This window comes from Anopheles funestus, chromosome 2RL, assembly GCF_943734845.2.
Source record: "Anopheles funestus chromosome 2RL, idAnoFuneDA-416_04, whole genome shotgun sequence".
Lineage (NCBI taxonomy): Eukaryota > Metazoa > Arthropoda > Insecta > Diptera > Culicidae > Anopheles > Anopheles funestus.
In genome coordinates, this window is record NC_064598.1 from 12,532,378 (window position 1) to 12,545,533 (window position 13,156).

Below are 13,156 nucleotides of genomic sequence, written 5' to 3' on the forward strand. Positions count from 1 at the left end.
CCGTACCTGAGGTAGCAAGCGCAACCATTAACATTTATTAGTTTTCAGTTTGCGTCCAATTTGGATCGATAAAAATCGCATCCATTTCCCCCGCTTGCCGTTAAGCGCGATTGTTTTGTGGAAGCATTATTTCAATAAAGCGCAAAGGGCGCAAGCGCGAAAGGTACCACACCATTAAGGTGATGGAGGGTTGTAATATGGAGGGACAGCGGGTAAGGGTTAAGATGCGAGAAGAGCTTAAATTGCTCAACAAGCGACGAGTTTGTGGTACGAAAATGGACTTCGATCATTTCCGTTCACTAAATTGGCACACAGTGAGGCACAACAGTTTAAGTGTGTAAAAACATTTTTTATTGTTGCCAAATTTCAATTTACTCTTAAAAAATGAAAAATTATCTTTATAAAAAAATAAATTCCTTCTAGAAGATTATTACCCCAGAGATCTTCAACAATTGTTTACAATCATTACACGATACATACGCCAAAAAAAAACTCAAAACATTGCAAATTGTTAGCACCACAGTGTAAAAAAACCAACCGCGCACGAACAATGTAAAAATAATGCATAATAACTACTATTATTAAGTGTAGGCAGGCAGGCATCAAAGAGACGGATGAAGTTGCGCAGGGGTGAAAAAATATTAATAACATCCAACTATAACACGGCCCTCAAAAACCCGCCAATCTTTAGAACACACAGTCGCTTAAGGTTGATTGTATTTTTAATGATAATGGTGCTGCAGCGAGATGCAGCATTTTAATTTAGTCTTACAGATTTTTTCGGACGCAAAACTTTCAATTCACGCAATTCAACACACACATTTTTGCAGCCCACAAATTGACTGGGGTGGGAAGGGAGATTTAAGGGCATCGTATGCAGTACTTTTGATTATTAAAAGCATCGAAAAAGGCTCAATCAAGCAACGATCGAATCGATGGAACAAAAAAACAGCAACAGATTTGCTCCGTTCTTCTATTCCTTGCTTATGCTAACAGCCCTTAGGCGATCGATTGCCATCACCTTCCAACGGTCGGTGCGTGGAGAAGAGATCGCTTCATCGCATCTTTATCATTATTCTGATCATTTCGCCCTCCCTTCTTTCCCTGTTCGGGCGACAATTCCAACGTCCTTCATCCTTCAATCGACTCAAGGGAGAAGGGAACGTCCCTTCGAGTATCGCAGGATCGGCCAAAAAAAAAAAGTTGGAATAAATGAAGTCATTATAAAAATTGAATTTAATTTGAGGCAGTTTAAATTTATGGCCTCGCGTTGCTGCGCTTCCTGCTTCGACGGTGCCATCACCAGCAAATGCTGTAGAATGCCTTCGAGCCCTTCATCTCCGATCGGTCGATCATTGTTGCGCTTGCTGTTGATTTTCATTTCGGTCCGCCCCAGTGTGCTTCAACAATTTAGTCTTCAAGAATGGAGAAAATTGATACCTTCGACAAACGGGCCGGGCTACCCCCGTTAGGATCCTCCCGAACGGTGCAGGAACTCGAACGCAGCTGGCTAGGGCCATCAATTTGCGACCCAGAACACAGCAGAAGAAGCACAAAAAAAACGCAAGCAAGCGAACGGAAAACAAATTATGATGCGTTTTTGCATGAGCATCAGTGTGCCACTGTGCCAGTGGAGGTGTGTGGTGTATTTCCAAAAGCGAGCCCAAAAGCTTGTGTGCTTCTTGTAGACGTATTTAAACTGATCTCGAAACGTTAAAAGGATGCAAATGAAGAAGCCGGTTCGAGCTTTTTTGGGAGTACCCGAATAGCAATTGATTTGCTGCCTCTTAGACTTTGACGAGTATCCTGCAGAAATGGAAAATTGAATTGTTTCCTAATGATTTTAGTCACGCAAACAACGCACCGAGTGTATGTGTGCCACTTTAGGTCATTAATAATGATAAGGGAATTAAGGTAACATTGAGAGATTGAGATGTCTAAACGTCAGGAATTCTAACTCTTGTGAGTATTCAAGTTGATAGCCTAAGCTCAACTTCTGCGATCGATCGAAACAATTAAATTACCAATGTCAAGATATTAGTCCAGTAATTAAAACGAAGCCTAACGTGCGTGTTTTCAACCTGCTGATGATCATGTCCAATTCTACTCTGGAACGCCCTTCCAAATCTCTTAGCTTGACAGTGACAGGAACTTCCGATCTATCTAGACATAAAGAACAGTGAAGAAGGCACGACCTTCACATTTTTGTTAGGAAAGCGATCGTACAGGGTTCGTACAGATTCCCAGCAGGGGTTTCTTGAATTCCTCAATGCCCAGGAAGGATACCGAGAAGGATGTCAGCCATAAGGCTTCCGGGCATTGTACCGTTCCGGATACCGTGCTCGCTATGTTCGAGATATTGAATCATCGATAGAGAGAATTTAATTTGGGCTAGGTTTTTTTTCTGATCGTTTATAATAACACCACCGCCTCAGCTATCATTATGTGTTATTATGTTTTCCAAACCGCACACGGTAGGCTAGAACTTTTCGACCGAAACTGTAGCGAATTGATTCTACCTTCTTTGTGTGCTTGAAGAAGGAAAAAAAAAGCACCGTAAGGAGCTAATGAAATGAACAGCTCTTCTACAGGTGGATTCCGTTCCATGTTTTTGGGATGTGAGTCGTACCGCTGGGTCTCAAGGATCGCGATCAGGATGTAGATTGAAATGAAGTAATTTGCCGTGCGGGGCTAATTAAATCATCAATCTTTCCGTTTGCAAACAGGTAGGGTCAAACTGTTTGGCTTGGACCTTGGAATTAAGGGATCATCATCATTATTTGGGTTAGCCTTTCCTCCATCACGCGGTCCTGCAGTAAAACCTGTTCGAACCAGAATTCAATCAAACGGGCAATTTTAACTATTTTAACCAACAAAAAAAATTTATTTTTCAATAAAATAACATTGTTTAATCACAAAAAAAACTTCATAACATAATGTTATACCAAACCGTGGATGAATGTTTACACATGTATCCGAAGCTCACAAACATTCCCTTATTCCAACCCAGACAATTCGTGCGTTATCTATGCGTTACTGCTTCATAAATAAACAACAGCTTAACGCTTGCCATGTCTGCGTCACGAAAACGTGGAAAATTATCACTCCACCCGGATGCGACTATTTCACTTCGTACGACATTTGATTAACACCTGTAATTGTTTGATTTATGGTACGGTGCACACGGTGACAATTGAACCATGTGGAGTCTAGAACGTTGCATGGTTCACCATTTTTTTCGGTGGTTCCGTGTTGTCATGCTGTCGCACGCAAGTTTTGTTTGTTTTCATAATGGATGAACGGTTTCGTGTGGTTAGACGAAATTAGCGTACACTGTTGTGATAGGAAAGTATAGTACTTTTATAGCTACTTCAATACGTTCCGTCGAGTCGAATCAATCATCCGCTTGCTTTATCTGCCTGTGGCGAGATCTGAATGCACTGAACTTATCTTTAATAATCCGCCCTTTTTATCCATTACCGGATCATTTATTGCACAAGCGATCGTAATTTAAGTAATAACACAATGTTACTAATGGAAGCAAATTACAAGCGATGTCAAACGATTGTCTCGATCTCAATGCTGGCACGATCGTAATGATGATCCATTTGCCGATGATCAACGCCAACGATGATACCCCGTTGCGGTACCCCGAGCTCCGTACGAAACATCGTGTGGCGTGACGATAATAGTAATTAATAAATAAGTGATAATTTACTAACCAGTCGCTTCCAATTACACGATAAGTGTGGCCGGTATGTGCAGCTGTGCGTACGGGAGGTGATTCCGTGTTAATACGTGTGTTTGTACGATCCAGTGCGCTCCTCGCTACGGCTCAGTGATTCGGATCATTACTCGTTAATTTTCGATGTAGAATGTTTTATTTTTTTGTTGTCGTTCTATGCACTGCCAGATTCTAGCTTAAACACTATCGCTAGTGAACAAATCTTCCTCTAACTCTCTATCGCCCGTTGTGCTGTCTCTCGTCCATACCAATAGCTGTCAGTTTGAAGGATGTTGTGTAAAGGTTTTTTTTTGGTTTTTGTTTTGAACCACTCTTATTAATACATCTCATTTTTTCACATTTTCTGTCAGTTTGTAATTTATTGCTACATTAGCTGATCTTTTGACTGATGTTTTTTATGTTGTCTTACTTTTTATGTTTTTTTTTTTTTCATTATACAAGTTTAAACTATCAAACCCATCGTTTCTCGTTTTTTTTGACGTGTTCGTTACTCGTTCACTTGAGAAAGAAGGAGAATGATTATCATTATCAATTTTGCCTATTAGCGTGACAGGGCTGTGTGAGACGCGTCAGTTGATAAGCGCAAGACATAGAGTGACAAGCGCATTAAGCAATCTCGTTGCCATTTCCAGAACTTCGATAAGGGTTAGTGGAGTATAATGAGAAATAGATTAAGCACTGGATGAAAGTGCCTGATTTCTATGGCAAGTGTTTCTTTAAGTCGTGTGTGTGTTTTTTTTGTTTTACACCACTAATCGGGAACGGAACCAGAGCGCTCGGTGAGAGATAATTGTTTGTTGTAAGCAAATAGTGTGAAACATAATTTATTACATGATTTCGAAGTGTAATAATTTACATTACCAACATATCATTGCTATCGACAAATTATTTTCTATCCTTTTTTCGAAATTGTGCTGCAAAATGAATGGAATTATTCGAACCAAACCGAGTCGGATTAATTGTTCTGCTTTAGTAAAAAAAACGTAAATAGAACATTTTCTTTCTCTTCGCTTTCTGTCCCTGTGCCGTGGCTAATTTCGTCCGCGGGTAGGGCTAATTTTCTGTCAACTCATACATTAGTGAGCGTTGTTTTTTTCTTCTCTTAGTTATATAAAAAAACATGATGAGAAAATACAAATACGGTTGATGTGAAAATTGTGCTGCCGGCCGGGCCCCAGGTTGTAATCGCCCGTGTCCAATTGTGGGCAGCTTTTGCTATTCGTCACGATGATTCAGGCAATCCGTTAGCCCGTTACGTTCAATAGTGTTCGAATTGGATAGCTTAATGCGATGAAGAAGCTTCATTTTTAATCATGCTCGTTAGTTGTGCCATACACGATTTGATTCCGTTAGCCCTTTATAAAACATTTGCTTCATTTCGAAGCTAAAGTTTCACTTGGCTCGTTACCCGCTCGCCCAACAGTAAGTGAGTTTAGTCGTGTTACTAATTTTGAATGTTTTTTTTTCTCTCTCTTTTTCTCTTTTTTCCCCGTCATGGTACAGGATCCGCCGCCGATGGGGACGACGAAAGCAGCGCATCGAAACGAAGACGCTCGCGAACAAACTTCAACTCGTGGCAGCTCGAAGAGCTGGAACGAGCCTTCTCCGCCAGCCACTATCCGGACGTGTTTATGCGCGAGGCCCTGGCAATGCGGTTGGATCTCAAGGAAAGCAGGGTAGCGGTAAGGATCATACACAGACAGAGCGATGTATAGAGAGAGAGAGCCATAGACAAGAAGATAGGGTTGCGGGAAAACTTAAATCATCCACCAAACAATCTTCCGCAGCTAAAACTAATAGAAAAGGGGGTGTTTTGGGGGGATGAGAAAGTGTTGCCAGGCGAAACGGCAAGGGGTCATTTCTGGGGTGAAATATTTCACTGATCTTTTGCTGACTCCGTGCACATCGCCGTTCATAGACCGAAGATCGTATCGCGCTAAGGAGCAGCTTGCGATTTGTGTAATAATTCACAGCCATTCGCCAATCCCGTGGAGAAAAACGATGACATTTTGTGACATAAATTATGCTTTATGTTCGGTCGTGTCGCTCGTGGACATTGTATTAATATGGCAATCGGCGTTCACACATGCAATCTCATTCATGTATTCATGTATTGTTTTGCGCCCATTCAGGCCCATTCGGTGATGTGAACATGGACAACAAGGGGTCGTTTTGGGGGTGGGGTGGAAGAAAGGAAGGAAAATGCATTTAATTTCAATTTGGAGCCTCATAAATTTTGATCGCCTGGAAAATGATAGGAAAATATGTGTGTGTGCGTTCAAAAAGCCTGCAGCCGAAAGGAATTAGTAACAGATGCAATTTTTATTATTTCTACAAAAAAAATATACCCCCAAGAATGTGTTACGGAGTTTTTGTTTTGTTCTTTTATGTTTTAAATTTCCCAATTTTTGGTTTAATTTAAATTTATGGTTTATATAGTTTAAATTTTTATTTACGCATATTTCAACATATCAATATGAAAATGCTTGGAATAAAACGTCGAACTTTTTCCACATTTTCCACCCGGAAAACTAACGGCCTAAACTAACCTGCCTCTTTACTAGCTTTTTTATTCTATTTTAATTAACAACTTTAACGACATGGACGATTGCACGCAACATTATAAATTTTCAAACCCTCGAAATCATCGAGCACACGCTATCCCGCCGAGTCTGTGTTAAACTAAACCTAATCTAATTACAATGAAAAAATTAGCTTCTTCAAAATAAATTGACGAAACCCCTCGAAACATTCGCTTATCTTTCAGCCTTCCAAAAAAGACTGAGCGTTGTAGCAATAAAAATAAAAATAATCATTCCTACGTTTGTCACAATTATTGTAAAGCACCTAGGATAATATCGGCATCCCTATTGCGGGTTTGTTTTGCGGCTCTGCGACACAACACGATTGAGGGTTAATATTTTCAACAACAAAACCCGCGTCTAGCGAGGCCCGGATCGCACCGGATCGGGATGGAACAAACGAAGCATCCTTTACGTGTTTGCGCGCTGTTTTTTCGGTAAAGATTTTCCAAATCACTTGCCATCATCTGCGGCAGCGCAAACAGTGCCGAAAGCATGCCAGTTGGTTGGAAATCGCCCCGAAGGAATTCGTCTCCGTTCCCTCCGTTCTCTGTTCAAGCGTCAAGAGTTTTTCCCCCTCATCGTAGGGAAACACTCAATGAGCCTGTCACACCTTCGGTGTAAATCCCAAACAACAAGCAACATAAATCTGTTTCCGTCGTCTCACTCGAGGCTGGTGGGGAATTTCCTCCCCAAGAAGCCCAACTCCCTTCAGATTGTGCCTGGAGCGCCCTAACGATGTTGCGCCTTTTTGCCGGTGAGGATCATTTCAATTTGAACAGATTCGCTCGTCCATGGCAGCGCTTGAGCTAACCTCAAATGTGCTATAAATTATTCAACATCTTTCCCGAAAACGAAACCTCGAGCAAAGGCAATGGACGCGGATTCGGCCGGAGGGTGTAAACGTAGCCAACAGGATAGGCCAGGTGGACAACCAAAAAAGGTTCGAAAGCGGACGAGCGGTTTGAAACAGGGAGGAAACATCATTTGTTATAACAATCGGTGTTTGCAGGACTGCCATACATGTAGGCGCATGCTCAACATTCGAGGTGGAATGTTCACTTGCCGTCGGTTGCCTTTCTTTCGGAATTGGGGTTTGTAATTATGACTTTCTATCTTGTAATTATCCTGTTTTACAAGAATTATCTTTTCGGTACACTATTGAGAAGGTTCTGGTATATATCTTCCAACAAAATGTCTCCAAAAGAAGAGATCCAAGAGTTCCTCAGTAGAACGATCTCCAAGAAATTGTATTTTACGTTTTTCTTATTTGCAAATTCTCTCAATTTATAAGGCTTTATGGTGATACAACATTGCATCACAAGTCGGCAGAGTCAGAAGTTGCATTACAAATCCTCCAATAAACCAACCCTCCTGGATGAACGACCTCGCTTGTACACAAGGGGTGGCAGCACATCGCGCGTTTGCGCCCCTGAAAAGAGGCAAGAAACTTCATTACCCCTGTTTACTTTTCACTCAAACTCTCCGGAGCTCATTCACCGTTCGGTGATAATAAAATCTGTTCCCATTTATTCTACCACCATTCACCACCATCCACCCCGTGTTTGTGTACTGACCGCCGAGTAAACAAGTGGCAAAGTCCTACCGCCAAGGAACGTGCAACGTCTGGTACTAGCGGGTGCTGAAACTCAAACTGTTTTTCCACCCTACTGCTGATGATGTGCCTCCTGCTGATTTTTTCATTGACTTTCATCTACGAAACATCCCCAGTTTTGTGGTAGCAAAAATGTAATAATCTAGCATAACAACAATATTATTATTACTTAAATCCCTATTGAGAAACGCCAGCTTCCGTTCGCAATTTTTGGTACGTCCCCTTGTACCCGGGCGCAGTGCTTGAAGTTTGCTTGTAGTTCGTTGTTCTTTTTTTGTTCTCGTGATATCTGCTGAATTAATTCTACACGGCTACCTTCCCTTACGTGTACTTCGGGGGGAATTGTCGGTGCTAGAATCGGGCTGGTCGTGGTGAATCTTATGGAAGGGCGCGTTTTTGGATGGTGATGAATGCAACACTGGAATGACTTCTGAAGAAGATCCATAATTAACTGTTTCCTGAGGAGTAAGGATATAGTACTGATGAATTTCTTGTCTTGAGATTTTTCCAATATCCAAGAATTGTTGCTACTCAACTTTTTTACTATTCCTACTTCTTTTATAACATTGGGTAACTCGTCTCGGTAATGTGTATTTAAAGTCCTGGAATCTCATCGAACCTTGTCCGAATGGTGACCACGATGAAGCAAGAAATCGCCCATCAAGCAGAACATTTACTCGTCACAGATGGACCAGCAAGCGCACTGATGACGTTGCTGATGATTGTTTTCCTTCCCGAAATCGATCTTTACACCAACGCGCACCACTTCACAGCTTCCTTCATCCTTCTTCAACCTTCGTCCTCAACTCCTCATCATAGCACCCGAGGGACCTTCCCTCCCTTATCAAACACACACACACAAATGAAATCAGCCTCATTGACTTCACCCCAACACACCATCATTCGGCCGCTGCCTTTGTCTCTGACGTTCGACAAATGACCCTTGGCACGGCAGGACGGCTTGGCACAAAGATGCGAAAGCCGGTCCTATTCGTGGTGCATTTTGCGGGTATGCTTGTGGTTTTTCGTCCAAACGCCCAACAACCAACCATATCATCCCACACCCTAGCGCCCATCAATTGACCGAAATTGGATAACGAGAATTGAATGGAAAAGGCTCGAAGAAATCAAGCCCCCGGAGGGAGAAAACAGGATGCAGGATGCCGTACCCAGAAACGAATCAACGAGCGTAATGTGCTAAAAATCTGTTCGAATTAAATTTAATATCTGGAACATTTACGTTTTCCGTCGGTGATTTATTAGAACTTGTTTCTTAATAAACTGGGGAAATGAAACGGACCGAGGAGCACACGGAACATACATCAGTGCACTTTTCCTTGGAGAGGAAACACCATCCTTTTTGTGTTTCGCTCTTTTACAGCGGTTTTTTTTTTGGTGAAAATGGATGATTGAATGGTTCATAAACTTTTGGCCTTTTTCTTCGGGGGGAGTATCGTTTGGGGAGCTTTTAGGAGCTAAATCAGAACAAGTTTCCTTGCAACGTTTATTCTTTTCAGCTTTACAGGTAACCTGTGAGCGGAAAGAAACTGAATGGCAGCATTTTATTTCTTATTTTCCATTTTCTTTTGCTTATGATACAGTTTCCTTTTTTATTATGGTGATTATTTCTCTCGTTGACTGAATTGAATTTAAATTCATATGACGCGTACGAAAGAAGATAAACTTGAGCGGGAAAAGAATATGATTGGAATATAAATGTTGGCGGTTTTGTGTCTTGTTGAGAATACATAAAACAAATCGCGTATGCAACCAGCCCAACCGAACGTGTTACGATAAAAATAAGAACGTGATCTGTGATTTTTGTTAAACGTAAAACTTCCACTGCTGAGCTTAAGCCCTTGCAAAGTAATGGTGTGGGAAATATAAATATAGTTCTTCTTTTGTAGCGATTAAAGTGAGTGAATCAAATTAATTGTAGATGGAGTTCTTATGATTTTTCATTTTTTTTTATCAAATTCCTAAGAGATTTCTATTAAATCTTCTTCTAAAAAATGTTTACAACACTTATTTTTAGCACGTCTTTCAGTGTACTACATCGAACGCCAAAGCACACGACCATTGCCTTTCTTGTATGCTTATTTCTATAGCAAATGAATAATTCATAGTATTTCAACCTTAACAAACTATTTATATCGTCATGTTTGTAGTAGTTTTCATGACACTTACTTGTAATTAATCCTTGTTCCAGTACCACATATCCATTAATCAACGTATTTTTCCACTACCAGATCCAAAAAAAGAAGTACAAAATTCTTATTTATTATATGCAAAAAAAAATCCACCCCATGCAATCGTGTTCCTGTCTGCTTGCCTTTCGTTATTAATTGCTACAAATGTTATTCCCATTGTACAGGCCGAGCTTGTCTTTCGGTTGGGAAATTAACAAAGGCATATCTTACAGCTCTTGTACGGTACAATAGATTCACACCTTGGTCGTCGAAATTGTTGCAACTATTTAAAATCATTCTCCTGTGTCTCATCAAACTTCTTCACCTATCTTCATACCCAACGACAACGAACAATCCACCCACCCGCCGCCGTTTACTATTTACAGCAAAAAAAAAACTCAATTTAAAAGCAACAACGGCCGATATAATGCGCACAGCCACAGCGGGAAAAAAGGGTCGAAGAAGGAACTTTACATCACACAACCCGATCGGTCGCCTATTTATCAAGATCAGTTGTCATCGCGTAAATAGTTAAGTTAATCATTTCTTTTGCGCTTCTTTGTGTTCCCCTCCCCCGCCGGCCCGCTTGGCTGGTCGCTCCACACACCCTTGATGATTATATTAGTGACCGATGAGGCGGCCGGATTGCCTTTGAAAGATGTAAATTAAAAACTTCAAACCAAAGAAAAGCGCGTAAAGAGAGTAGAGCGGTGGCAGAAGACGGCGGCCGCTCCATTCCTTCCTGCCCCCGGGTGCCATCTTAAAACGGCACCAAATGCTGTGGGTCGTAATATTATTTTTTTTATCGGTTTCATATATCCGCTCGTTAAAATGTGGCTCCATTTTTATAGCCACCGTTGTTGGTTTGTGTGCTGGAAATCGACGCTGCCTTTGTGTCTGCACGAATTCAATAGACCGCGATCAGTACCAGCTCATAATTCATGTATCATTCCATTCAGTGACTCGGCCCGTGGGTAGTTGGAATTAAATTAAAAATCGATTTTTTTAATCGCCTTTTTGACCATAATATGTTGGCAATAGTTTTTATGCCGTTTTACCTGTTTGCTAGCAACATACATAAAAAAACAGTTTAATATTCGTGCGTTAACACTGTGATACAAATCGGATCGGATCGCTTCTTATCATAAACGTTGTGAAAGGGGAGGAGTTTTTTTTTTCTTCGCTTAGTTTTTAATGTAGAATTTATGAAAATTTACGAAAGCGTACAGGAAAAAAAGGTAATTTGAATCATTATCCATCGCATTTTCCCGCCACATCTTCCCGATGTAACTAACCCATCGAAAAGGATGAAAAAAAACATGGAGAACAATAGAAAACAATTTTCAACAACAAAAATATGCCAATATTGAAAGTCAAAAAAACGCACACCATCATCGTCGGATAATTTCGTAGCTTGCGTATCCAACACCTGGTACCAAGGCGGAAGAAAAATAGAAGCCTTTGCAGCCACCAAAACCCACCACGGGATGTCGAACGGCAAACGGCGAAGATTCTATCCCATTGATATCCCGGCCGAGATGCGAACGAACATTTCTCATATGAATAATGATAAACATAATAGCAATAATAACGGCAACATGAAGTCAATCTTATGCCCGAGAGAAGAAAAAAAACGGCCCCCGAAATCGTCTTGCTTCACACAATCGAATCATGAAATAAAAAAAAAACGCACAAAACGAACATACTGACCATGGTTGGGCCGCGGCAGAGTTAGAAATGTAAATGAGATTTTGTATTAACAGATATTTTGAACCATTAATCAAACTCTCAATTTACTTCTGGTGCTGCGGCGGCTGCTTCTGCTGGTTTGGCCGTCATCATTTGCCAGAAGACATTTCATTTTCATTTTTGTGCACACTGTGCCTTTCGATACTTCTATTTCTCAATTTACGCATCGCATCTTCCATCCCTCCCGCCCCCACGGGTTCCAGTTCGGTTGATGCGACTGACCATTCCGAGCGGCTTAAGGATCGTAAATTGTTTTTATTGTGTTGTTTTCTACTTCTTATTTTTGGTTTGCTCCAAAACATACCCAAAAAGCGGGAGGTTGAAATCGAAAGAATTCGGGATATTCGATTTGGTTCTTAATATGTTGGGCGAGAATTGAATTATACCAAATACCGTGCACCGTTTTTAACCAAATCATTTTCCAAATCGGGCTTTTCCAAATGTTTCCTCATCAAGAGGAAGGGAATTTTATAAGAAAATTAATAAACCCTTCTTTTTTTTGTTATAACAAGCTGTATGGCTTTCTCCACGCTATGTGTATACATTCGAATCAAACACAAACCAACCATACGTTGTTCCTTTTTTCTCCCAAAAAAGGGAGCGCAATGTCTGAAAAGGTGTAAAATATTCAATCTACCCAATGTAACAGAGCCTCCGCGGCCTCCTAGGCCCGGGTGAAACACAGTCGAGTTGCGTGCGTGTACAGCAACCCATACCCCGCCGGTGTATAACTTATGAAAGCCGTCAGGAAAAATTAGTTTCTCAATATTAATAGACTTGTTATACATTCACACCCTTCCCGCTGTGAGCCTTCGGCGGGGAGCCTGCATGCCTCGAACCGTTTTGGAAGGAAGGCAAAAAAAAACGCAGAATTATCGATCGATCGAAGGGAACCGACGCAAACGAGTCGAACGAATCCCGAACCCCGACTCCGAAGCACCGGAACGGATCGCGCGCGCCATTGTGTCTTGGGATAGTAACTTCATCATCATCATCATCATCATCGTGGTCGTCGTCATCGTTGCCGGTAACAGGGGCAGCTAGCCGTACTCGTACCGTCGGCGCACAGGGAGACGGAAACGGTGGCCATATAATATGATCTCATGATCTCATGCTGATCATCCAAAAAACCTCCGGACCCTCGAGCGGATTCGGCGCGGGCGCACAGGAATGCCCGGTGCGGCAAATGAAGATGTTAGTGAAGGTGTGAAGAAAACAAAAATCGGGAGAAAATTGATAAATCTCAAGCTTGCAGGAAGCGCTAGGCGGTATGAAG

General features: G+C 41.4%; 1 protein-coding gene across 8 annotated transcripts in view; it reads left to right on the plus strand.

Moving 5' to 3' along the window:
- Window positions 1-13,156, plus strand: part of LOC125762371 (homeobox protein unc-4) — a 69,726-nt gene that overhangs the window by 38,378 nt on the left and 18,192 nt on the right. For all 8 annotated transcript variants that reach the window (XM_049424372.1, XM_049424373.1, XM_049424379.1 and 5 more), the window contains exon 3: window positions 5,249-5,427. In XM_049424372.1, the coding sequence (XP_049280329.1) occupies window positions 5,249-5,427 (179 nt within the window). The remainder of the gene's footprint in view (window positions 1-5,248; window positions 5,428-13,156) is intronic.